Source organism: Amblyomma mixtum, chromosome 7 (genome assembly GCF_055824585.1).
Source record: "Amblyomma mixtum isolate Tamu chromosome 7, ASM5582458v1, whole genome shotgun sequence".
NCBI lineage: Eukaryota > Metazoa > Arthropoda > Arachnida > Ixodida > Ixodidae > Amblyomma > Amblyomma mixtum.
The window spans coordinates 34,571,215-34,595,546 of record NC_143018.1 but is presented as its reverse complement, the minus strand read 5'-3'; the positions used below and the strand labels follow the sequence as shown (position 1 = coordinate 34,595,546).

Sequence of the window (24,332 nt, the reverse complement as noted above, 5' to 3'; positions counted from 1 at the left end):
CCGTGTATTTAGGCGGGCCCACAGTGCTTACAGCGAGACCCACGTGACTGATATAAGATACAACACAAGCAAAACGCAACGAAACCATAACAGAGTATCTTCCCCTCAGGAAGTCGCACTGCGCTCACGAAAAGAGGCAGGAATACACGCAAGCACACAAACAGACGCGTCATTTGCCCTCTGTTCCTCGAAGCGGCCCTAGCCAGCGGAAACAAAAGCGCACGGCCAAAAGAAAAATCGTCTCGGCGCCGCCGTTAGGCCGCAAGTTCGGGCAATAATCGTAGCTGTGGCGTATATCTGTCCGCGCAGCTCAGGAACTATGGCATGCCGCCGCGGAAGCCGCCCGTTGCTTTAAAGAAAAAATGGCCTGGCTTAGCTTATGGTTAAGCCTAGGATGCGAAGCATACCGCCAGCGGAGGCTGCGCGTCCGCAAGCGAGCGCACGAGTTGAGCCCCAGCTTTCACAGCTGTTGTGACGTCAGCGCCCCTAGCGGAAGGAGCGGGAGTTAGGCCGCCGGCGGAGGCTGCGCGTCCGCAAGCGAGCGCACGAGTTGAGCCCCAGCTTTCACAGCTGTTGTGACGTCATATCACGTGGTGCGCCGATGTAGGTCAAGTGGTAGCTACGCGGCCGCGCGCGGTGCAGCAAGGAAGAGCTCGGTTGTGCGGCTAGTATGCTTCGCATAAAAGAAACCTAAAGGCCAGCGTTCGGAAAGCGCGCCACTGACACCGACCAGGCACAGTCCGTATTCCCGGCTTCCCGCGCGTCGCCCAGAAGCGGCGCCGTTTCCCTCACGGTGAATACGCGGAGTCGGCGCACGCACGCACAAGTAAAAGAAAAAGGAGCGCTCCCCCGAAAAGCGGTGCGGGTGCAAGTGCCGTTTAGGGTTTCTCGCGGCGGGGATCCTTCAAAGGGACCGAGACGAGACTGCCGGCGCGCTGTAACTCACGTAAGGCGTACCCGGCTAGCTCTTCGGCGCGGGCACTCGTCGGCGCGACCGTGTCAACCGCGTCGACAAACAGTTTGCAGGCCGGCGGGAACACATATATTTCGGCTGCTGCGTGGCGGTCTTAAGCTCAGTGGCTCTACAGCTGTTTTCAGCTAGAGTAACCTCTTTTTCCAATTTATTCTGGAGCCCTCCACTACGGCACCTCTTTCCTCCTTTCTTCTTTCACTCCCTCCTTTATCCCTTCCCTTGCGGCGCGGTTCGGGTGTCCACCAATATGCGTGAGACAGTTACTGCGCCATTTCCTTTCTTCAAAAACCAACCAACCAACTTCGATTTACCTTCTGTGACCCTTTTAGGTCGGCGGTTTTGTCATCGTACTGCGTTGTGCCGATGGTGAAAATGGCGTGCCCACGTGGAGAAGATGTTGAGATAATAACACGAAGAAGCGGGTTGTTCTCAAAGGTTGCTAAGCTCCAAGTAAATACATCGCTGAAAAAAAAAACAGCATAGACGATTGATCAAGATACGTATACTGATTGCACGCTACTATCTCCAGAAATCAAAGTTGGCTCGAAACCTCTCGCTCGCAACCCGCATTGCCGCCGAAGCTGAAATGGGACGGGCGCCTAGAGCTGTCGAAGTAAACTCCTACGCCGCTTCCGATAGCGTCACATTTCACTTTACTGGCGGCATGCTTGCTGGCATATTTACGCTGTCTCCCTCGCGTGTCTGACGACACCATCTAAATTGCACGCAATCTGTCGCGCCAGGAAGAAACCGACGGTTTTTGAAAAGTCACTCTGTGTCCGGAGTATTTCTAAAAAAAGGGGGTGCGCGCGTTTCAGAGGTGTCGAAAATCATTCGCTCGTCGCCTTTTGTTTCACTCCTGACGTCAGCCGTAAGGTGCACATGGGCGCTCATTCAACGCTTGAACGGCCTTCGAAAACGCCCGCGGCAGGATAGTGCTACTCACGCAACGTTTTGCGCAACGCCGTAGACGCTTGGGAACTAGCCCCGACTGGCACTGCGAACAATTCGCAAGCCAGAAATATCGAGAGTTCACACCACGCCAGCGTCTGATAGCGCGGGACTGTCGCTGTGCGGGCGGTGACAGCCAGGCAAGGCAAGGTCACATGCGCCGCTCCTTATCTCATTCGTTCTCAATCTTCTTCCTTCTTATCTCTCTATTCTCGTTTGGAGCTGTCGCTCAAGGAATCTGGGGGACTGCGATCAAGGCATTACTCCATGTAAATTGAAATTCAATCTCTTTCAGAGTGTAGGCGCCACTGGCTTTATTATTTTTTTCTCTAGTAATCGGTTTGTATTCGCTCTTCCGTGACAAGGTGTGGGAGATGGTAGTGGGAGCTTGTAGGCGATTTTGAAAGACGATAGCAAGCCGGGAACGAGTGCGCATAGCTGCGTTTGTTTTCTGCGATTGCACTTTCCCAGAGTCGGTTTAGGCGTAGTTGTACGGTCGATCGAAACCCGGGCATGACTTTCGTGCTCGCAGAACTCTCTCCTCCTACGCTCGGCGCGCGCGCGCCTGCCACTCTTTTGTGACACTCGACGCGTTCCGGTTAATTAATCCCTCGAAAATGAGGCTGTCAGATTTAGAGGATGTTTTCGTACGTGGCTCTAGTCACACAAACGTGGGAAGTTTTTAGGCGACTTGCGGCGACGACTGCGTATGCAGAGGCGTGACAGCTAGGGGATCTGTCTTTTGGAGAGCACGGCAGTCTTTGTTTTAGCTTGGAGTCAAAACGCGAGCGGCGAATTAGCGGTTGTTTTTCAATTTACTCGTCTCAAAGCTGGAGCGTACTGCTTCAGTGGCTTTCTATCTCTATTGCGACGACTCCTGTTGGCTTCTACCGTTCCGTGAGCTGAATGTTGCGTATGAATTTACTCAGGCAAGTAACGTTCAAGTTGCCCGAGTTTTCACAATTCTGGACAACTGACTGTCTCGCGAAAGTTCTCGTTTCTCGGTCTTGATGCGGCCTGTAAGTGTAGGGAACAGTTTTGACAGTCATCCCGGGATGCTAGGTAGTTCCGTGCTTGGACTCTTGTACCTGCATTTGGTCTGACTAAATTGCGCAGAGTGATGAAGGCTACAGCCTACGCGCATTGTGTACAATGCAAAGCGGTCCGCAAGTGGGAAAGTTCGTGATAGCCGGCAGTACGTTATAGCGGTGACTGTTGTTGTGACTGCGAGAAGGATGAAAAGGAAATTGCACGGGCCTGCCTACTGGCTCCAGCCGAGCCACCACCGCTGCCACGTGCAGATAGAGGAGAGTTAAATGATCAGAGGAAAGAAAAAAAGGAAAGACGCGCGTCGCAGCAACAACTGCGTCCGCCAGAGCGGACGCTGCTGAAAATACAGATAAGCGGCCAAAGCCGCGCTCGCCGAAGCGAGGACAGATCGCCCGGTGACTGTGGGCGATTACAAGCTGCTTTTAGATGTGAGCAACGGTATGCATTCGGCCGAGGGCTTAACTGGTACCAGCTCAGCTCTGCTTCTGGAAGCGTCGCCGCTAGGTGGCGGCCTGCACGCTGGCTGATGCTGTGTGTTATCTGGGCGCAGATTCGCGAGCACATGACCCCTCTGGAGGCGATGGCGTCGCTGATTGCGGCTGTCACCCATGACCTGGACCACCCCGGGGTCAACCAACCGTTCCTTATCGCTACCTCCAACCACCTGGCTGCACTTTACAATGTGAGTTCCCCTCAACGCCTGCGTCTACCACTGAGGGGAGTTCGCCCCCTTGCGGCCCGATTCGACGCGCATACGTTTGTTAGAAGTTCTGCTGCCAAGCTTTCCTAGAATCGCGTCGACATGAAAGGAAGACCTGTGCTAATCTGTGTGCGCAGCAAAGAGGTCAAGAAGTTCGGCAAAACCTTTAAGACTCCTTGTTGCATTGTTTGTGTAGTTTAGAAAAGAAAACGCCGAAGAAAGAAAGGAAAGAAGGTATGAAAAAGACTGTAAGCAGCACAACTATAGTAGGATACAACTGAAAAAAAAATGGCAATTGGTATCAATGAGCCACATTTCACAACGCTCTGTGATCTCTGACAACGAATCACAATAGAAGAAATCCACTTTTTATTGGCTGGCTGTATCAGAAAATCCAGAAGCATCAAAATTATTGAACTTATAATTCCGTCTGACGATTAGCTTCTTGTTTAGGTACCAAAAAAAACTGACAACGGAGTGTACGGTGGTCCTGAGTGTGGGCGGAGCTCCACTGCAGTCTTAAATTGGATGTGACTAAAGCTGTAAGTAGGTTATTTTGAGGAAAAGTGGTTCGCGTTACACGGACGCACTCAGACAAAAAAAGAAGAGGAATGGGGGGAGGGCGGTTCCTCCTTCTGTGAAGTATAACTTTACCTTGGAACAATTCGGGAGTAATTGCCCTGGAACTCTTGCCATGAGAGTAAGTGCGGAGAGGCTAACGGTTAGGTAGTTGGCATGCTATGGAGGATGATTTCTTTTTTTTTTTTTCGGGGGGGGGGGGGGGGGGGTATGGGGTCATCTTTCTGGGATGTATAGCTACCTTGGAACAATTCGGGAGTAATTGCCCGAGAACTTGTGCCATGAGAGTAAGTGTGGAGAGGCCTGTTGGGTAGCTCGCATGTTATGAAAGACGACGTTTTTTTTAGCGAAAGCTACACTACTATGGCTGGGACGCGGTTAGCCATGAGCCTCTGAATGACCTTGAAACGACCTTGGGATAAGTCATGGCTAGTGATGCTATGCACATATACCCAACCATCTGTTCGACCACATTTAACCTTGAACTCTGACCTTGACATTTGACCTTGAACTTTGACCTTGCAAGTTGTCGGCAGAAGCAGTAAGAAAACCACGCGGTAATCACGTTGTGTCACGTGATTCACTTCACAGTCGTTACGTCAGGTATGGGGTATATATGGCAAGAGTTGTGCGCTGTACTTAAACGCTATGGAGGAAGGAGAGCCCGCTGAGGAGCGCACGTATAAGTGAACTACATCTTCGAACATTGCGGCAAGCCGCTTCTAGCTTTTGCTACGCGAAACTCGGTTTGGCAGAGTTTAATGGCTGCCATTTTTTTGCTCAATCTATCGTCGACACGCGGTGTTGTAGCTGTTACATTTATGTCCAAGTGCACTGGCCTCGTTAGGTTGCGGAAATTCTTTCATAACGAGTGGCCGCTTCGCATGATGTGCAACGGCAGATTCTCATTATCCTCTGCTTCCGGTTTTGCATTTGCCCAGAATTTTTCGGTGCTAGAGAACCACCATTGGCGTTCTGCCGTGTCCTGCCTGCGTCAGTCTGGGATTTTCGATCACCTGGCCAGGTCTGATTGGTGAGTGCGTTCCGCCCAATACAGACAGATGCCTGCGTCAATTTACATTTGTTCATTATTTGCAAATAATCTGTTGTCTCCTCTCTGGTGCGATTTTTTTCCCTGCAGGGATGAAATAGAAGAACAAATTCGAAGCCTCATCCTGGCAACGGACATCACTCGGCAGCAGGAGTTCCTCACCAGGTTCAAGGTAGAGACATCATAAAATCTCGCTTTTTTTTTTACTGCGAAAGCGGTACCTGTGTCACAATGCGGAAATGCTGGCGTCTGTCTGTAGCTGTGGAGAATGAAGCCTCCATCCTTCAGAACCATCACCCACAATCCAGCTCCCACCCATCCACCTCCACCTTCATATCACCTCCCCACCCCACCTACGCCCTTCAGAAAAATTCTGTCACGTATATGAAGCCTCGGCTTATAGTAAAATCAATCGTTAGAGTAAAAGCGTCAAAGCAGTTGTCGAGGGCAAATCCGATTACTTTTGCGTAATTGTCGCATCAGATATCTGATCGCCCTGTAAATTTTTTCTTGACTTTCAGCTTGAAATTTAGAGCCCCATTGTTGGCATTGAATGTGCCGATTTTTTTTTTGCGTGTTTATAATATAGACGTCGGCTGCCTGCGACGTTTCTGAATTATGATCCCTTAGATGACTATCTCCTGACTGCGGAGCCTCAGCATAACATTGTAACTTTGACCTTTGTGTTCAGGCTTCTCTGCGTCTCACAACCTCAGTTTGGCCTTGGCATACTTCACTGTAAATGAACGACCAAATGGACTTTTTTTTACTGAGGTAACTGCACGAGATACATTCTCCTGCATAAACGATGACTCCTTGGTTATAATTGTACTTCACAACCGACGCTCACCTCCTGGTCAATGAGAATTTGATTTTGGTGGGCTCTGCGTAGCTGGCTGTGGGCTCCGTGAAGCCATGGTAGCTAGACGGGCCTGTCCCATGTGGGAGGCAGAATGGGCGCTTTCGTATTGTGACGGGCCGCGGTAGAAACGTCGCTGCCGCATCTTGGCTGTGCTAGAAGGCAATACGTCCGGGAGCTTGTCTCGTTTTTGCAGGTGGCCGCAAATTATTTTTCTTGATGCTAGCGGCTTGTTCTGGGTATGTGAATTTCTCCTTACCTTGCATTGCGTAATAAGTGAGAAAAATAATTACCGATGGTTTAGCATTGCTAAGTGCGAAATATTGTGCGAAAGCAGGTCTTTGCAGGTGGACACCGCCGCCACGTACCTGAAAGCGCGGTTGAGGTGTCCACCGACCCAGGGGGCCAGTTATGCGTCTCTTATTTCCTGATAATCGACGGAGTCTACAACGTCAACACCAACGTCAATTGACGCCAACACCAGCAGTGACCTATTGTCAATGCAAACGCAAGCAGCGCCCATCTCTTTCTCACTACCGCCACGTAGCTCAAAACGCGATTGCGGTGTCCACTGACCAAGGGAGCCAGTTTTGCGCATTTGCTTTGCTTTCGTGACTTTGCGCAAGTTGATGGACGACGACGACGTGCAACGCACATTGCGAGTATGTGGCAGTTTGACACGAGGCGTGATCGGCGTGATAGCATAGTGCTAGATAGTGCTAGAGCATAGTGATAGATAGAGGCGTGATAGCATAGTGCTCTAGTGCAGTGGTCAGCGAAGCTGCTCTGTTCGCGCCTCCGCCGATTCGAAACCCAGTCGCGATAATATTTTATTTCTGCAGGTACCTGACAAGCTTCAGGCAAACCTCTTGTTCAGGATTACTAGTGAAATAGTGCTTTCGGTCTAAAAGTTGAAAGGGTGCTTAAAGTAATTACAGCCAGCTGTATATGCAAGGGGAACGTCGAGGAAAGGATGCAAAAGGGAATGTTTTGGGGGGGTCCAGCTCATTTTAGGGGTTCAGTCAGGGTCACGTGAAAATCAGTGGGTGAAATGACTTGATCATATGACTATGATGCACGATGATGCCCTTTCGCACATACGACGACCACGATATCTCGGGGGAGGTGGTTCTGACTGTAACCCTTGCCATTGTAAAAATGTTGCAACGAACCAAGCTTTTCACCCACCTGTGTGACGAAGAAGCGAGAGCGATCGCTGTCATGGACACTGGTTGGAGGGCAGGTTTGCAATGAATCCCTCCGAGTGTTAATATGACAATTTTGAGCACTGATATGCTTTCTTTGTCGTTTTCGCAGCGATACTTGGAGAACAATGTGCTCGACATGGCAGACAAGGAATACCGTCACTTCATTCTCCAGGTGCGTCGTAGTTGATTAAAAGCCAACTCTACTGAGGAAAGGCACCCTTTGTTTGTTAGCTTCATTATCAGTGCTATCACATACTGCGTTGTCTTAATAGATCGGTAAGTGATTGTGCTGCTGCTTTCGAGGTCAAAGTGTAGTGTGACCTGTATTTACCAAATGTTTGTGCAAGTAAGTGTGACGGCCACAAAGGCGTCGGAGAATGATGTGCGTATCATCGAGACCGACGATCACGGCTCTCTTTCTCTTGCACATCATGCTTCGACGTCTGCGCGACTGTTACAGTATATTTAAGTTTTGTGCGAATCGTGCTAAGCTGCAGGATTCACGGTCTATTGTGTATTAGTTTTCCTTTTCAAAAGAACGAATGCATACTTGAGTTTACGAGAATCCACATATTTAAAACCAATGTTCTTGACAGCAGATTAGCCAGGGGGTGCTTGTGCATATTTGAAAAAAAAATAACTAAAGTAGTATGCCTGTAAACTTATTTAGTTGTTCATATGTGCCCCTGCCGAACATAGATTGCTCTGAAGTGCGCCGACTTGGGAAACCCCTGCCGTCCCTGGGATATCAGCCACCGGTGGAGCCTGCAAGTCTGCAAAGAGTTCTACAGGCAAGGTGCGTTCACGATATCTTTGCTTCTTTGTGCGCAGCATTCGTCTTTTAATTCTTTTACTACACGCCTGTTGATACTGCTGGAGCTTTTGATAGCATCTTGAGCTTCATTCAACACTGCCCAGCCCCTTGTGTGCTACTAGGAAATTTGGAAAAAGCTACAAGTGGAGGCCTTGTGATGCTTGCTTTGATGTTGCAGTTGATGCACCACTTACTCTTCACAGGTGACTTTGAGAAGCGGCTGAACATCCCAGTCACACCAATCTGTGATAGAGAAAGGACAACGGTAGCCAAGATACAAGCTGGTGCGTATCGTTCGTTTCCGTCATGTACTTTGCTTGCAAATTCGTGGTGTAAACCGTAAACTCACTAGAAGCAATTGTTTCAATGTATCGCTACTGTCGCCTCCGCGTGCGCGCAGACTTCTTCAAGTTCGTGGTGAGCCCGCTGTTCGAGATCTGGGACCAGTTCCTGGACACGCCGCTGTCACGTGAGCTGCTGCGAAACCTGTGGCTGAACCACGTGCAGTGGCAGAAGAAGATAGCTGCCGCCGATGACTCGACGGCTGCGTCGGGCTCCTTCGAGACGGACCTCAACGCTCCGCTTGCGTCGGAGGAGGACGAGGGCGACCTGCTCGATGGCGATGACGAGTGGGACGACGACGAGGAACTGCCGCCGCTGCTGCGGCGCCGCAGCGCCACGGTCACCCGCTACTCCTGGATGGAAGAGACGTTGGGGTCGAGTGCTTGGGGGCGCCGACACAGCATGCCGCTCAGCCTGCCCAAGCTGCCCTCGCGCACCGTCATCCGGCGGCGAAGGCAGTCGCTGCCCCTCGCTGTGGCCGCCGCCCAAGAGGCCGCTAAGGCCACGGGACTCCAGCCGCCGCAGGTGAGGCAGTAGGAGTGTGAGAGCAGACAGTACAGAGCCAAAAGTACATAACAAGCGTAAGAATCTCGGGCTTCCATGTTCTTCCTCGTCGTCTTTACTTTCTCCCTGTCAAGGATGACTTATGCCTTCATGTGCCTTCTCTTGAACCTGCCCTCCCCCATCAAGAACGACGTCCTTTCATGTTCCTTCTCCTGTCCTTACTTTCACTCATCGAAAACTTATGCCTTCAAGTTTCTCCTCTTTTCCTCACCTTCCACCATCAATAACCACTTATATTTTCACCTTCCTTCTTCCCTCCTTAAGAACAACTTTTGCTTTCATGCACCTCTTGTCTTAACCTTCCTCTTGTCAAAAATGACTTATGTTTTCATGTTACTCCTCTTGTCCTTACCTTCCCTCGTCAAGAATGATTTCTGCCTTCCTGTTCATCCTTTTGTCTTTACCTTCTCCTTATCAATAACGATTTATGCCTTCACTTTAATCTCCTTGTCTTTATCTTCCCTCCATCAAGAAAGATGAATGCCTTCATGCTATTATTTTTCTTACCTTCCAACTGTCACGAATGATTTATGCCTTCGCTTTTTCTTCTTGCTCTTATCTTCTTATCATGAATGGCTTACGCTTTCATTTTGCTTTTGTTCCCGCTCAGGAACGACCTGCATCGCCTGCTCTGTCGGCCGAAAACCTGCAGCCGACGACCAGCCTGCTGTCGCTGTCAAGCACCCAGGAAGGGGCACCCATCAGCGCGGTCCTGCAGAGGGTGTCGCGGGAGAGCGAGCGCCGCTCGCTCGTGCACCAGCCCACCTCGTACCCGCCCTACCGGAGGACGTCGGAGCCCTTCGTGGCGACTTCCTCGAAGCGCGCCTTCCCTCGGCGCTCCGAATCGGTGTTCGCCTTCTCGTCTTCCATGGAGGCCGAGCTGGGTGACGCCGACGACAAGGAAGGTCGCAGCGCCACCACCGACGAAGGTCAGGAGTGCACGACAGAACAAACGATGGAGCGGACGACGGAACGTGCGACGGGGACAGCGGCGACCGAGGAGGGGGAAGAAGAGCGGGATAGCGAGTGCACGGAGGAGAAGGCAGAGGCGACGGAGGATGCTGAGCGAGAGCAGCGAGACGGTGGGGGAGCAGCCGGCGATGCGGGAGAGGAGGAGGAACATGCTCAAGAGGTGGTGGACGATGGCCGGCAAGACTCCTCAGGCTCAAAGACTTGCAAGAACGGCTGTGGGACGCCGTCGCCCCCGCCGTCCGGCGTGACGTCGCCCGCCGGAAGTCACGTGGTAACGCGAGCGAACGGTGGTTGTTCTTCCACTTCCGCGGTCCGGAAAAGCGGCGACGACGTGTCGGCTGGCAGTTCAGCTCCGCGGGCGAAGCCGCCAGCTCAAACGAAGCGAGCTCGCATGCAGCGAGCTCCGGCACAGCTCTCTAATCGGGCCAAAGGTGAGCAGGTTTCTAATGGCGATGCTCGTGATTCTTCATATGTTTTCTTTGGCCACCGCGTGGCCTGCTGTACGAATATTCATTTTTTTCTTTTATTAGAAGCAACGCTACACATGTCCTGCACGTTGTATGACGATCATTCCTGTAGTTAGTGCCTAGCAACTCGCCCGCATTTCTGTACTGTTCCCAGATGCCGTGAATTAAGCTTGCTTAGAATAAGAAAGCTTGCACTTAAGATAGACTAATATCCATAGAAATTTGGGATGCATTCAAAGCTGTGTAACTAGCTTATGGGAATGATCAATATCAACTGGGCTTATTATTCATGTGCAGTGGGTGTTCACTGCCCACTAAGGCTCTTGTACTGCAACATCTCCACTCACTGCATCCATCTTCGCTGCACTCATTCACTCCATCTTTGTTTTACCACAGCCGCGCCACCTGTGGCTCCGATGACCTCGTCCCCAAAAGCCAAATTCACGATCGAGCCTCCGTCTTCCTCGGGTCAGAAGCCCAAGGGCGCGGAGGTGACCACGTCGCTCGACGACGAGGCTCCGATGCCGTCGTGGTCGCACCGGTTCAGCCTGACGAACGAGCGAGAGGCGCACCAGATCGAGTTCGACCACCCACCTGAGGCATCCTGGAGGAACTGCGCCAGGTACGGAAAATGCATCTCTAATTCCCGGACCCCAATACAGTGAAGGAATTAAAGCGAACAGATAAAGTGGAGGGAGTGAATTGTGGAAAGAAAAAGCTTGTCGAATGAGTGTTTTCTGCACAGACAGAGTGCTCTAGAGCAGCGCGTCAATTTATCTGTCTCCTGTGGCGCCTTTCACCGGCAGGCTCAACAACCGGAGGAGCTCAGCGCCAACAGCATTGGGCCTGGAGCGACAGGTGTCTTTCCTGGACGATCAGGGTCCCACGAGAGTGACGGGCAATCTGCCCGAGGCCGGAAGCACAGTGCCTCCTTGCGCCCTGGTCGGCGCGCTGCGACGTCGCTCTTCCGTGCCATCAGAGCAACAGCTCGTGCACGGTGGGTGTCTTCTTAACTTGTGTGCAGGTTCAAAAAATTGGCAGTGGCATAGCTCTGGTTAAGCCTGGATATACAAGCGAAAAGCTGCAGTTATGCTTTGTTTGACGTCATGGCTGTCGCAGTTCGCGCACAATGCACTGGGAGCACCACGGTAGAGGTGTAGATTTTGAGCCAACTCCCTCGCTACCACTTCTGGGTCTTCTTTTCTTCCTTCCATGGCGAATGTCTGCGCCTCTTCTACGGCCGCCGCCGCCGCTCACGCGTGCGTTTTCGCAACGCCTTGCGAAAGAACCTTCTCTTGGGACGGAGACCGCCGTTAACCGATGGCGAGGAGGAGAAGTAACGACGGAGCGCGCGTGGCGGCGCGCGGCCTCTTATGTCCGCCGCCGTCGCTCGAGCTTTATCGCAGCGCCTTGCGATAACGCGATAAGAACGCGATAAGAACCGCTAGCAGCGGCGAAGGGCAAACCGGTGGCGAGGAGGAGAACGGAGGGGGTGGCGAGGAGGAGGAACGGCGCGCCGCGGCGGCGCCCAGGGGTGGCCCACGGGAAGCGCGTTGTTGACGAGCCTAGTGAAGCTTTTCGCTTCAAAACTTTCGTGGAACGATTCTTCGGCTGTTAGCATTTACTTGATAGCTTGTTTTGAAGCGAACAGCTTCACTAGGCTCGTCAACAACGCGCGTCGCGTGAGCCACCCGTTGGTGCCGCCGCGGCGCGCCCTTCCTCCTCCTCGCCACCCCCTTCCTTCTCCTCCTCGCCACCGGTTTACCCTTCGCCGCTGCTAGCGGTTCTTATCGCGTTCTTTTTCTTGGGTTGATATCGATTCGGTTACCTAGTTTGTCTCCTGTAAAGCGTGCTTCACCTTTGATGTGGTCATACTGCGGCAAAACAACCTGAAAGGCCAAGTAGGTCCTATGCTTTTTTCAATCATATTTGATGGTAATGCTGGCATTGGTGTGATACACGTGCACATTTAAGCTTTCGTTGCATTGTTATGTGAGGTAATTTTCATTTGTGAAAAAATGAGTGTAATTAATGTCAGCAACAATTTTTCTTGGCACTCTTGTTCCGTAATTTTGTGCCTGGGTGGTTTATCATACGTCAAACATTGGCCAATTGCTAATTTCCAGAGTAGTTTAATTTCTTTCAGACTTTCTGTTGGGCTTCTTGAGGGTCATTATCTCCTTAATGGCAATGTATCCGCAATCATTCAGTGTCACTGAGAGGAACTTGTCGACTTCAGACAAAGATTACAATCTCTGCTTGGCCCTTTACCCTTGTAAGTGGTGCCAACAGATGTATATTGATCTACTGCTGCACTGAGTAACCCATCGCTGCTTGACGCAATTTGTTTCACTGATGCCTTCATTGAGGCTCTTCTCATGTGAAAACAGATTTACATTCTCCGCTGTCAGACATCATAATAATTTTGTTTTTCTGAACCGCTAATGGGAATGCGCAGTATGTACAGGTCATAAAGAAAGGAATTGTTGTTTTTGTCTTGGACATAAACATACTTTCACTTTTCCTTTTCGGTACTGACAGCATCTTATCCATGTGATTGAAAATCTGCGGTCCTAGCAAGTTATGGCACATCACGTGTCCCATATCCTGCTGGGATATTGGACATGTGCTGTGCGAGGACATGTGCTGTGTCCCAGCAGGATATCCCATATACCACTGAAATCATCTTATTTATATCTAGAAAATGGAATACGAATATTTTGAAGTGCTAACAGGTGTCTTGTTCTTCAAATGACGACCCGTTCCGGATGCTAGGTTCTTAACTGGGCTTCGTCAGGCCCCTTCCCTGCCTGCTGCTTTCACGGCACTCTCCTTTGATGCAGTTGTTTTTTAAAGACCAAAGATGATGTATTCACCTTTAGATGTTGTGATGAAGCACTTAGTGTTATTAATATTAATATCGAATCTATACATCAGGAACAAAAATTGCGTTTTGAGCACTAATACACATAAAAGGTTTTGTTGCATATCATGCTATTGTTTTATGAAGACAGAGTCTTCGATATATTAGGATCTTCATGTGAATTTTGCTGCTTTTAAGGTTTTAACAGTGTATAGTTCAACACTACATGCATATTTGAAATGTACCACCTGACCTGACCTCAGTAGCCAACCTGCTGTAAACATCAAATCCACCACGGTACTTGTCGCAGTATAGCCTAAGTAGTTGACTTCATATAAGCCAACGAACCCATCACCTGCATTGTCACAAGACAGCATAAGTAGCGGGCGTGCTGTAAAACATAAAGTTTGCCACGTGCACGAGACAGCCAAAGTAGTCGATACACCATGAAGCATCAGAGCCAACACCCTAGTTGTCACTATCTAGAAGAAGTAGCCGGTGTGCTGTGAGGCTTCAAATCCATCACCTGCATAAACATTGATTCCCCCACCATAGTTGTCACGATATAGCCTATGTATACTTGATCTCACAAGTTGTTTGCAGACTGTGGAAGGTTGAGCTTTCTCATCCAGTCAGGGTCAAGAAAGACAGCAAATAGTCCCTCAAATATTTGAGCAGTGGTGTGACTATTTTTCAAACAGTTATTGTAATAATTGAAAGGGTAGCTCAGGATGGTGTTTTTGAAGTACAGCAGATGCTTCATTCACTGCTTAAATTAGAAGAGAAAGTCCGCACGAACACTGCACTGTGGAGGTGTGCTGCGAGGTAGTGTCATCCATGTCATCCACCGAGTTGGCCATTGTGCAGCAGCTGAACACTGGTGCCCTTTCCTTCCCAGGGATGGAGCCACCAGTCAAGTGGGTAAGGGGTGCGGAGATCGCCACAGCCTTCACAGTGCTGCAAACGACTTGGGATATGGAGTGTAGTCAGTTTGCCACGAGGCATCAAATTGCGAGGCATCAAACCTGTGTTTCATAAGACAGGGCTATAAAAAATCAGATTTACTACCCAACTTGTCGCTAGATAGCTGAGGTAGCCGATGTGCCCACGAAACGGATCCACCACCCTAGTTGTCACAAGATAGGCTATGTAGTTAATGTGCCATAAAGCATCAAATCCACTGCATGGCTTGCTGCAAGACAGTCTAAGTAGTTGATGTGTCATGAAACATTGAATACATTACCCAAGTTGTAGAAAGATAACCTGTGTAGTCGACATGCCTTAAAGGATGAAACCCAACTACAGACTTTTTACAAGATGGTCTAAGTTGTCATTTTCCATTGCATATAAAATCTATTCACCCGACTTGGCAAATACGTCTTAAGTAATCAGTGTTCCATAAAACATCAAGTCAACTACCTGACTTTTCACAGGATAGCCTAACTAAACATTTTGCCTTGAAACGTCAAACACATTACCCAAGCTGTCAGAGATGGCCTAATTAGTGCACATGCCATAAGAGCATAAAATCAGTATTTGACTCTTGACAAAATGGTGTAAGGTGACCATGGGCCACGAACCATCAGCCATCGTCATCACCACCCTCTGTCTGGCCGTGCAGAGCTGAGCCGGGCAGAGCTGGTCCGACTAGCGGCGGCGCCGGCACTGGCGCGGCGCCCGGTGCAGCGCGAGTTGATCCGGCGCCACAGCATCGGCTTCCTGGAGCCCGTGGCACCCTCGTCGGAGTCTGAGGACGGCGGCTCATGCGCCACCTCCACGGCGTGCAGCACGCGCCGCGGAAGCTGCGCACCGCACCACCACCACCACGAGCCCCGGAGGCGCTCCAGCGTCAGCTCCAGGGACGAGGACGAGACACGCGACCTGTTTCTGCCTTTCGTCCCGGCGCCGGCGGCCGCCTCGCCCGGGTCGCTGAGACGCCGTCGGGGGTCGCTACCGGCCGACGTACCCCTTCCGCTCATGGTGTGCACGGCGGAGAAACCGCAGCAGCAGGGCGGCAGGAGGGTCGTGTCCAGGACTGGTGGCGCCGGGGAAGCGATGGACTCCACCAGGAGACGTGGCTCAACGGGCGAGATACTGAGTGCCCTCATCGGGCCGTACGGGGCGCTGCATGCGCTGCAGGTACGGTGACTAGCACTGTAACATTGACGTGCTGAGCAGAGGTGCTTGCCTGCAAGCAGCTTACGAACTTTGTCGTTTGGTTTGCTTTTCTTTTTTGTGACGTCACTTGAAGGTGCTCTTCACATTGATTGACGTTCTGAGCCTCTTTCAAAGCTGTGGTTTCATGGTTTGGTTTGGTTGGTTTGGTTTTGTTTATGGGATTTAACGTCCCAAAGCGACTAAGGCTATGAGAGACGCCGTAGTGGAGGGCTCCGGAAATTTCGACCACCTGGGGTTCTTTAACGTGCACTGACATCGCACAGTACACTGGCCTCTAGAATTTCTCCTCCAAAGAAATTCCAGCCGCCGCGGCCGGGATCGAACCCGTGTCTTTCAGGTCAGCAGCCGAGCACCATAACCACTGAGCCACCGTGGCGGCATACTGTGGTTTCATGCAATACAAACTTATTCTAGAGGCTACTATGTTAATTTTTAGCTACAACGTGCGATATTGCACAAAAGGGGGCAATACCTGCCTGCCTCAAAGGAAGGGGTTCAGAGGGAAAAAAATGCTAAATAAGACACACAAAAGAGCAAAGAAAAATAGCTTCAAATGAAAGAAGAACAGATCTGATGAAAGAAGAACAAGTCTTCTTCAGCAAAAATGAAATGCTTAAAGTGAAAGCAGGACACACAAAATTTGAGTCTTTTTTACGTCTTTGAAGTTGAAAATATGACAGTGGCATTCTTAGGGTGCTCCGTCTTCCCTGCTCGTGTTTTGAGAAGGCTCAGTACCAGGTGACAGGCTGTTTGCAAATGTCATATGTGATTGCAGGTGAGGCATTCTTGTTGTCCAGCTGCTGTCCATGATAGTGCTTCATTTTCATTATTATGGTTAGAAAGTGGTCAAGTGATCCTGCAGCAGTGGTATAACTAGTTTTTCTGTTGTGAGAGACATACCACCACTACTGCTGCCACATTCTCACAGACTGTGAAACCTTGCTGGCCCAGGTATCAGTAAGAAAGGTGAAGGGTACAATTTGAATCGCTTGAGTTTTGGGCCAATGTGTGCACGCATGTGCAACATATAATAGAGGTGCACCTCTACCTTTGCATTTCAAGCCTTAATTGTTTTGAAATAAATTTTCGGAAATATGCTGGATTAGACACCATTCATACCTCTCTGCATACTTATGGTCCATCTGGCGTCCCTTCACAGAGCCTTCCACGGCGCGGTTCCGGCGGTGGTCTGGAGTTGCTGAGCGGCCTGTGGCGCTCGCGCACCTTGCTCGGCTCGGACTGGTCACCCGGCTCGAGCGGCGCCCCGCCACAGCCCGTGTCGGTGGCCGGCCGCTTCAAGCTGCAGCGACAGGCCTGCTCGCTCGAATCGACCAGCGGACTCCAGTCGACTTGCTCGTCGGCCGCCGGCAGCATGTTCAGCAGCAGCCAGCGCAGGGGATCCTTCCCGCAAGAGTTCTCTCTCTTCTCCTTCAGCTCAGGTAGTCTGTGCATGCTGCATTGTCTTGGGGTGTTTGGTTTGCCTGACTTCACTGCTGTTGGTGAAGGCTGTGACAATGGCGCACAGCTGATGACACTTTCAAGTTGGTGTAGTGTCACCATGCCAGCTTAACACAAGGCATCATTACTGAATTGTTAAAGACACTGACAGGCTTGCTAAATTTTTGCGTTAATTTTTTTTTTTACTTGTCAGAAGTTCTGCTTAGCTTATAGAAAATGTTGTTCATTGGTATAACCTCACGGGAGAAGTTCCTTCATGTCAGTGAAATGTTTCTGCAGCTGTAGTTGCCTGCACTGTGTATGTGTTCTTGCATGTGGTTGCTGGCTTCATTTGCCTTCCTGTAATGTAAAAAAGAATTGCGAGCTCAGCATAGATTTTTCTCTCAAGAAATGTGTTGCCCCACTGTTTCATGTGAATGTAGCTGTACTGAGAACCCAGTCTGATAGTTTTGTTAATTCTGTATGCATGCAGCCTCATATCAGAGCTTCAGAAGGCCTGCATTGGAGTCAATGTGTTGGTTAGTTTAAGACATGCATCTATAAGATTTTTTATTAGTACGAAACATCCTTGGAAAAAGGAATGAAACTTTTCAGTCATAGACAAAAGCATTCAGGATTCATGAGCACCGGCCGAAATATGTCGCTGTGCCTCCTGTGGCTCGTCACTCTGCAACCGAAGCTCTACATGATGTGGTCATTTGTTATGACAGGGGTGGTCATGTGAGAATGTCGCCAGAACGGTGTTTCAGTCCGTTGGTTTGATAGCGCAAAGTGGCGTTTTGTATTTGTAAAATATTTGTATTTGATATATTTGACATATTTGTAAAATATGTCAGTACGACTCAGTAGTCATCACTTCATTCAGCATGACAAGCAAGCCTTTGTTGCATAGCTAGCCTGCCAGAATGTCATAATTGTTTTTCCAATTCACCCTAGAACAGTAGGCTATTACAAGGAATCGGCATAATATGATGTTCGCTTTATTCATCAGAGGCATAAAATTAACATTTGCTGTTTACTTTTTTTTTGTCTTTCTTGGCTGGAACAGGAGAGCTATACTGCTGCGACGATGGTGGCGGCGACTAGAGCTGTGTCGCACCGGTCTTCACAAAGAGGAAGAAGCCGCACCGTTCACACGGCGCGATCCCTCATGTCTGCACCTTCATAACGTCATCCGCATCATGTAGGAACACAAAACAAAACAATATACATGAGCAGCAGCACACTGCCGAACACTGAAACACATCCAAGCAGCACCACAGACACTGGAATGCTGTCACGTGGCAGTACAAAAACTATGCAAGCGCGATAGTATGCGCGCGTCGCCGCCGCCACTGCCGCCAAGCCAACCAACTGGCCAGTCAAGGTCTCTCCGAGGACGCGTCTTGCCATGAAGAAAGGAGGATTTCACAACCAATCAACCAAGCCCAGTTATCTTACTAGTGTGATGCTCAGATCACCCAGCCATGGCCTCGAGGAAACTCGGAACTGTGTGCATAAAAGTGGTGGTGGGTGATCTGGTCGGTGATCCGCAGCGTCCGAACCGCATGGTCCGATCACGTTTTTATTGTATCCTCGACAGTGACATTTCAACCTTGGAGTAGTGGTGATTTGTGTTCCCATTTCTTTGTGTTTTTTTTTTCTGAAGCCATATCAGACAAGAGACTGGAGAACAAGTGTTGTAGATTGCAAATTTTTTATTCCCTTGTCCTCCTCGATGGTGGTTTTCACAACCCATTGCAATTTCCTCATGTGTTTTTTTTTGGAGTGTATTGGCACGTCTTCCTTCCTCTCAGACCTAGAGTGTGAGTGTTCGTTGTGCAGTTTTAACATGTGTTTCTGTGTGATCGTGTTCAAGCAATGACTGTGCGTGTACATCGTGTGGCGAGTTCTTTTTTTTCTGTCCTTGAGATCTACAGGGTGTCCGTGTGCTGTACTCGGATGGTCATTTCTTTCTTTGCTGTTCGGGTATGTTTTTGTTCGTGAAAGGCTGTGTGCTCAAGAAGGAGCTGGCATGAGTTAAGTGATGGGTAATGTTACTGAGATAGTTTGTTGGAGATTGAGGCATGAGAAGCGTGGTAATCCAGTAGTGGCCACGTGACGGTAAGAACACAGACAGCACTCGCACCTTTTGCCTACTTTGAGGAAACGCGCACAGCACATAAATCACCTCACCTATCTCCTGTTGACAAATTTCATTTTTCTTTTTATTCTTGATAATATGCAGTGATAAGTACCTGAGCTCCAGCCATCAAATTGATGCATAAATTCATTTTCGTTCAGGATGCACTCTGTTTTCAGCTGTTATCATGAGATCACCAAGCTGCTATCTGAAGAACACTTCTGCGCACATGATGATTATTAGCTAAATTAAGTGTTTCTTTATTTGTTATTTGCAAGTTTAGTTCAACAAACGCAGGCAAGATGAGCAAGGCGCGTGGTCCGATTGTTGTCCCATATGATAATGAGCGGTGTAACCAAAAGCAGAGTAATGTGCTGCGATGTCCAGGCATACTTATGCAACATGCATAAGCATTGTAGTGATGATCTGTAGATGCTGGCATAGTGAACACACCTGACACTGTGCCCTGCTTTTAGCTCATGTCTGTTAGATTTTATTGCACCAAGTTCAGCTTACTGCTCGAACCCGAACATCAGGGAGTACCAAAGAGGCTCTTCTAGAGGTTCTTTGATCCAGTGTGCTCCAAAAACCTATTATTCAAGCTCTCTTCTTGGTGTGTTTTCAGTTTGTTTCTTCTTTTGTGTGCCTTATTACTTTTTGTTCATCACAATTTTCGTTTTGTGTTCACTTGAACTGCTGCACTCTTGATGTGTTGACTTTTGAGTTTTTCTGTTTGTTGCCTGAAGCAGCTTCCTTATAGAAGGTATGCTTTTTAGCAGGTCAGGGAGGCAACCTACTGCTCGTTCACAGCTTGTGAGCACACTTCTTTGCAGAGTTCTACCACACTTCAGTGACTGCGACACCTTCATTCGCATGCATAGGAATGTGTAGAGATTTTCATGGGGTTCTGCTCACATCATATGGTTTTATGGAAGTGGCTTAGAGTTAGTCGTAGTCTATTTAACTTTTAAATGAAAGTTTACATGCTTTATTCCTCATTTAGGTGGACTGGTGTCTGGTTGCTAATTCAACGCAATCCTCCTCATTGTAGTAGCAGTCATCGTGCTCAGTTTATGCATGGTGCATTAGCAAAAACCAGAGCATCCAGAGTTGGCTCAGAAATACAGCTAGAGATATGCAGACCACTCTGGAAAAAGGAATTCAGAAGAAACCCTTTTAAGTCTTACATATCAATTGTGAACCACTTTGGCTGAGTTGTATTAAAAGAATTGCCTAGGAATTTTATTAGGAACAGGTCTGCAACATGAAATTTTGTTTGTTTTCAAATTTTAATACAGCGTATACTTCTATTCTAATTAATATAACGATACAGAGTAGAGCTACATAGTTTTATTGCAGGAGACAGACATGCTGCAGTTTGTTGAAGCCCAAGAATTACTGTGGGATTTCAAAAAGTTATTCATGTTTGCAATCTGCGATAAGATCTGCATATTCAGAATGTCTGTTAACTATATTACGTCAGGTGGTTATGACCATGCATTCCACTGAACTTTGCTTATTAAATGCTGTTATAGGCATTTCACTGTCATGTAATATAGGCTGCCACATAACAAGTTGAGGTTCATTTTCAAGTGGCCATAGTATGGGTGTCATTGCAGCATGAACAGCAGAGTACTAGTAGCTTTTCATACTGGCTTATTGCGCACCATCTCCATGTAAAGCATACTGTGTAATTTTGTGTCACATAGTGATCAGAGGGTTCTAAAATAAGCAAAATAGGTTGTCATTACTTGGAATTGAGCTTGTATTATACACACTGTATGAGTGTGACAGCAGTAGGACATCTCACAGGGAACTGTGTCAAAGGCCTGTGAGGCATCTGTGCATATAGGTTGCCCCATGACCTGTCTGTTTCAGACCTTATTAAATACGAACCTACCTCTCTAGTGAACAAGAAAAACTGTTTGTCTCTTTTTATTCTTGTCTGTATCTTAAAAGAGAGCTCAACAGAGCAGCAGGGTTGCTATGGCTAAGGGGATGATTGCACAGGGCACACTAACATCTTGCATAGAGGCAGTGCTTTCATGCTTGTAGTGGGAATCTCTCCTGTTCATACGCAGAAAATATAGTGGCAGAATGCGCATGACAGCCTACGACCGGGCTTGTCTTTGCGTGGCTAGCATAGATCAGCTAAATTCTGCGCATGTTGCTGGCAGGCATCTTTAGCAAGCATGGAGTGAAGTGCGATCAGAGCAAAACTGCTTTTCAGCCTTTGACACCATCTGGCAGTAAGCTACATCTTAGCACAAATCGCACGTGGCTGTGCGAGAACCTCAGTAACCAACTGCCTTCATGCCTGATTAAATTGATTGACTTCCCGAAGACAACTCTGCATTGTTATCAGTTGCCATTCTTCAACTCCTCTACACCTACAGGGTTATTTCAAAGGAAATAATTATAATACCGTACTTGCTAATCATAGCCTTCATCATTTCATGACATATTTTTGTGCCAGTGCCACAGGCCCGAAAAGGAGAATACTAGAAAGAAAGCATACGTATGCGGGACACAATAGCAGCTATATTACTTGCTCTAAGCTGTTAAAAAAAATTGAGAAGCGGGAATCTAGCATTCGTTAAGTGCAGTGTTGCCTGATGTGGACCTGCCAAAAACATGTCTGCACATTAAAATCTTGCCAGCCATTCTTTATGTAGAATCAGCTCACTTCACATTTCTTCATTTGCTCTTTAAATAATGTGCAACAGCTTTCAGTCATTGAAATGAAGTGGAGGCAAACATCTGCAGTGTGCTTAGTGTGGTGGTCGCTGCTTTTCAGGGTATTCTGGTTTGTGCATGTGATATTTTATTTTTATTTCGCGTTTTACTGTTTAACCTTCTGTTCTCTCTTTGTCACTCTTGTTTTGTGTACTTAGTTCTCGCATGGCACACAGCTAGCTCACACCAAAAGAGAGGCACTCACCTCATGATGACTGCATGTAAATTTTGCTTCAATATGACATAAATATCCACCGAACTTCCATTCTTCAGACAACTGAAAACCATCAGCTGACTGGAGCACATTATCTTTTACATGGGTAAAAAAAAAAAGATCCTTTTTGCGTGCTAACTTTCGATTGTTTATAACAATGCTCATTAGACACACTTTGCTTTATGCACTGTGCACCGTGGCGCGCAGTTTGCTGCTACATGATGAAAGTGAAAGAAGAAAAAAAAAATGATTTCTTATGTGCCAAAGCTGCAGCAGGGCTATGAGCAGGGTGCAGTTGACTTTGAATTGAACCCAACCACGTGGTGTTTTTTCACATGAACCAAAACTTAAGTACATGCACATTCTTGAACTTAATTTCTCTCCAAATGTGGCAGTTGTGGTACACAATGAACCGTGAAGCCCGCATTCGGCAGTAAAACACCACAGTCACTGAGCCACTGCAGCAAAGGCATCGTCAAGTTAACAAACTCATTACCTTTTTCTAGCTCCTAACCACATCACTGGAAGTCTGCAAAGCCTCCATTACATATATCTGCACTGTTGCACTGAGAACTTCCTCTCACCCCTGTGCACATGCCTGCAATGATTGCAAGGCACTTTTTCTTTTACTGCCAAGGCATTGTTTTTCTGCCGTAGTAGCAATGTTACTGCAGTAACCTTCCTTAGGGGGCTGCGTCTGTATAATTTGTTCCCATTTTCAACGCGAAGCTGCCGACAGCATCTATGCCCAATGCGTGACTGCGGGACGCTGTTCCAGTTATCAGTTTTCGCACCTTGCTCCCCTCACCATGTCGCCATGTTGAGCAATGTGCGCTCGCGCAAGCGTGCGTGTTCGAGCCCGCGTTTTTGTTTAAACAGCGCACTAGATCTCGTGACCTTGAAGTGAGCATCCTGCGCAATCTCGTTTTACCAGTGACTCCGCCGTGGGCGTCAGGCGCGTTTACGGTATAGAGGTTTTATGATTAAAAAAAAAAAAACTGTGCAGGAATCAAGACAAGGGAGAGAAGCACACAGGTCGAGCACAGACGCGATTAGTTTATTGAAGCGGCGCCTTTTTACGCCATCAGCAACAATGCACATGTGCGCCAAGCACTCAAGACAGGTCGTACTTGGCGCGCATGCGCACTATTGCTGATGACGTGAAGAGGCGTCGCTTCAGTGCCGCGGTGGCTCAGTGATAAGGTGCTCGTCTACCGAGTCCGAGTACCCGGGTTCGAACCCGACCGCGGCGGCCGCGTTTCGATGGAGGCGGAACGCAAAAGGCGCCCGTGTGCTGTGCGATGTCAGTGCACGTTAAAGATCCCCAGGTGGTCGAAATTATTCTGGAGACCTCCACTACGTACGGCACCTCTTTCTCTCTTCCTTCTTTCACTCCCACCTTCCTTCCTTCTCTTAGGGCGCGGTTAAGGTGTCCACCGAGGTGTGAGGCAGATACGGTGCCATTTCCTTTCCTCAAAAACCAATTTAATTTAATTCAGCGAGCAAGTTAGCAAGTCTGCGCTCGTCCTATGTGCTTCACTCTCATTGTTTGTGCCCTGCGTAGTTTTGTTTTCAAATCATGTCATATCAACTGGCCACCATCGTACACTCCTTTACAGTATGGCGTTCCAAATCTCAGTTAAGAGATTCGTCGTCGGTAGTTTGCCTGTCGATAGAAAAAAGCTGAGTCTCTAGAGCTCCTGAGCGCCGGCCAAGCATTGGGACATATCGCTGACGCATGTCGCGTGCGTAACGATATTTGAGGAGAAATGTTTAGAAATCTTTGAAGACAGGTCATTATTTGAATCGCACGAATTTAGCGCAAAAAAAAAGAAACGTAAGACTTGCAATTTTGCAGGCGACGATAGCGACAGAAAGAGCTTTACGGGTACGGTCGGTAGTTCATACTTTCAAGGGGGCCGCCATCTTTGCTAACTTGAGGCGGCGCTGACCGCAGCGCCATGCTCTCGCGCCGAGATTGCATGACAACCACAGACAAGGAGCAGAGCAGAAAATAGGCTCTCGAAGTGTCCGATTTTTGTTCTATTATGTTGTTTTTCGTGATGAAGCAAGGCGCCAACTACTTGAGGCAATGTTCCTCGACTTTGTTGCGAGTTGTCCGCGCAAGCTGGCACACACGCCATTCGACTTTGCCTTCGCTGCAAGGGCGGGGGATTCAAAGGGCGTGAAAACGTTCCGCTGAAATCGTTTTGGCGAGCGGCCAAGCATTG

At 48.7% G+C, this 24,332-nt stretch overlaps 1 protein-coding gene across 8 annotated transcripts in view; it reads left to right on the top strand.

Annotated features, from left to right (window-relative positions):
- LOC149335624 (uncharacterized) overlaps positions 1 to 21,499 on the top strand; it is a 366,902-nt gene extending 345,403 nt beyond the window's left edge. For all 8 annotated transcript variants that reach the window (XM_089552213.1, XM_089552212.1, XM_089552215.1 and 5 more), the window contains 13 exons: positions 3,525 to 3,656; positions 5,195 to 5,286; positions 5,395 to 5,476; positions 7,481 to 7,543; positions 8,071 to 8,167; positions 8,389 to 8,469; positions 8,586 to 9,052; positions 9,702 to 10,494; positions 10,927 to 11,152; positions 11,337 to 11,527; positions 15,015 to 15,532; positions 16,731 to 17,010; positions 18,078 to 21,499. In XM_089552213.1, the coding sequence (XP_089408339.1) occupies positions 3,525 to 3,656; positions 5,195 to 5,286; positions 5,395 to 5,476; positions 7,481 to 7,543; positions 8,071 to 8,167; positions 8,389 to 8,469; positions 8,586 to 9,052; positions 9,702 to 10,494; positions 10,927 to 11,152; positions 11,337 to 11,527; positions 15,015 to 15,532; positions 16,731 to 17,010; positions 18,078 to 18,115 (3,060 nt within the window). In that variant the 3' untranslated portion in view covers positions 18,116 to 21,499. The remainder of the gene's footprint in view (positions 1 to 3,524; positions 3,657 to 5,194; positions 5,287 to 5,394; positions 5,477 to 7,480; positions 7,544 to 8,070; positions 8,168 to 8,388; positions 8,470 to 8,585; positions 9,053 to 9,701; positions 10,495 to 10,926; positions 11,153 to 11,336; positions 11,528 to 15,014; positions 15,533 to 16,730; positions 17,011 to 18,077) is intronic.
- The last annotated feature ends 2,833 nt before the right edge of the window (positions 21,500 to 24,332 follow it).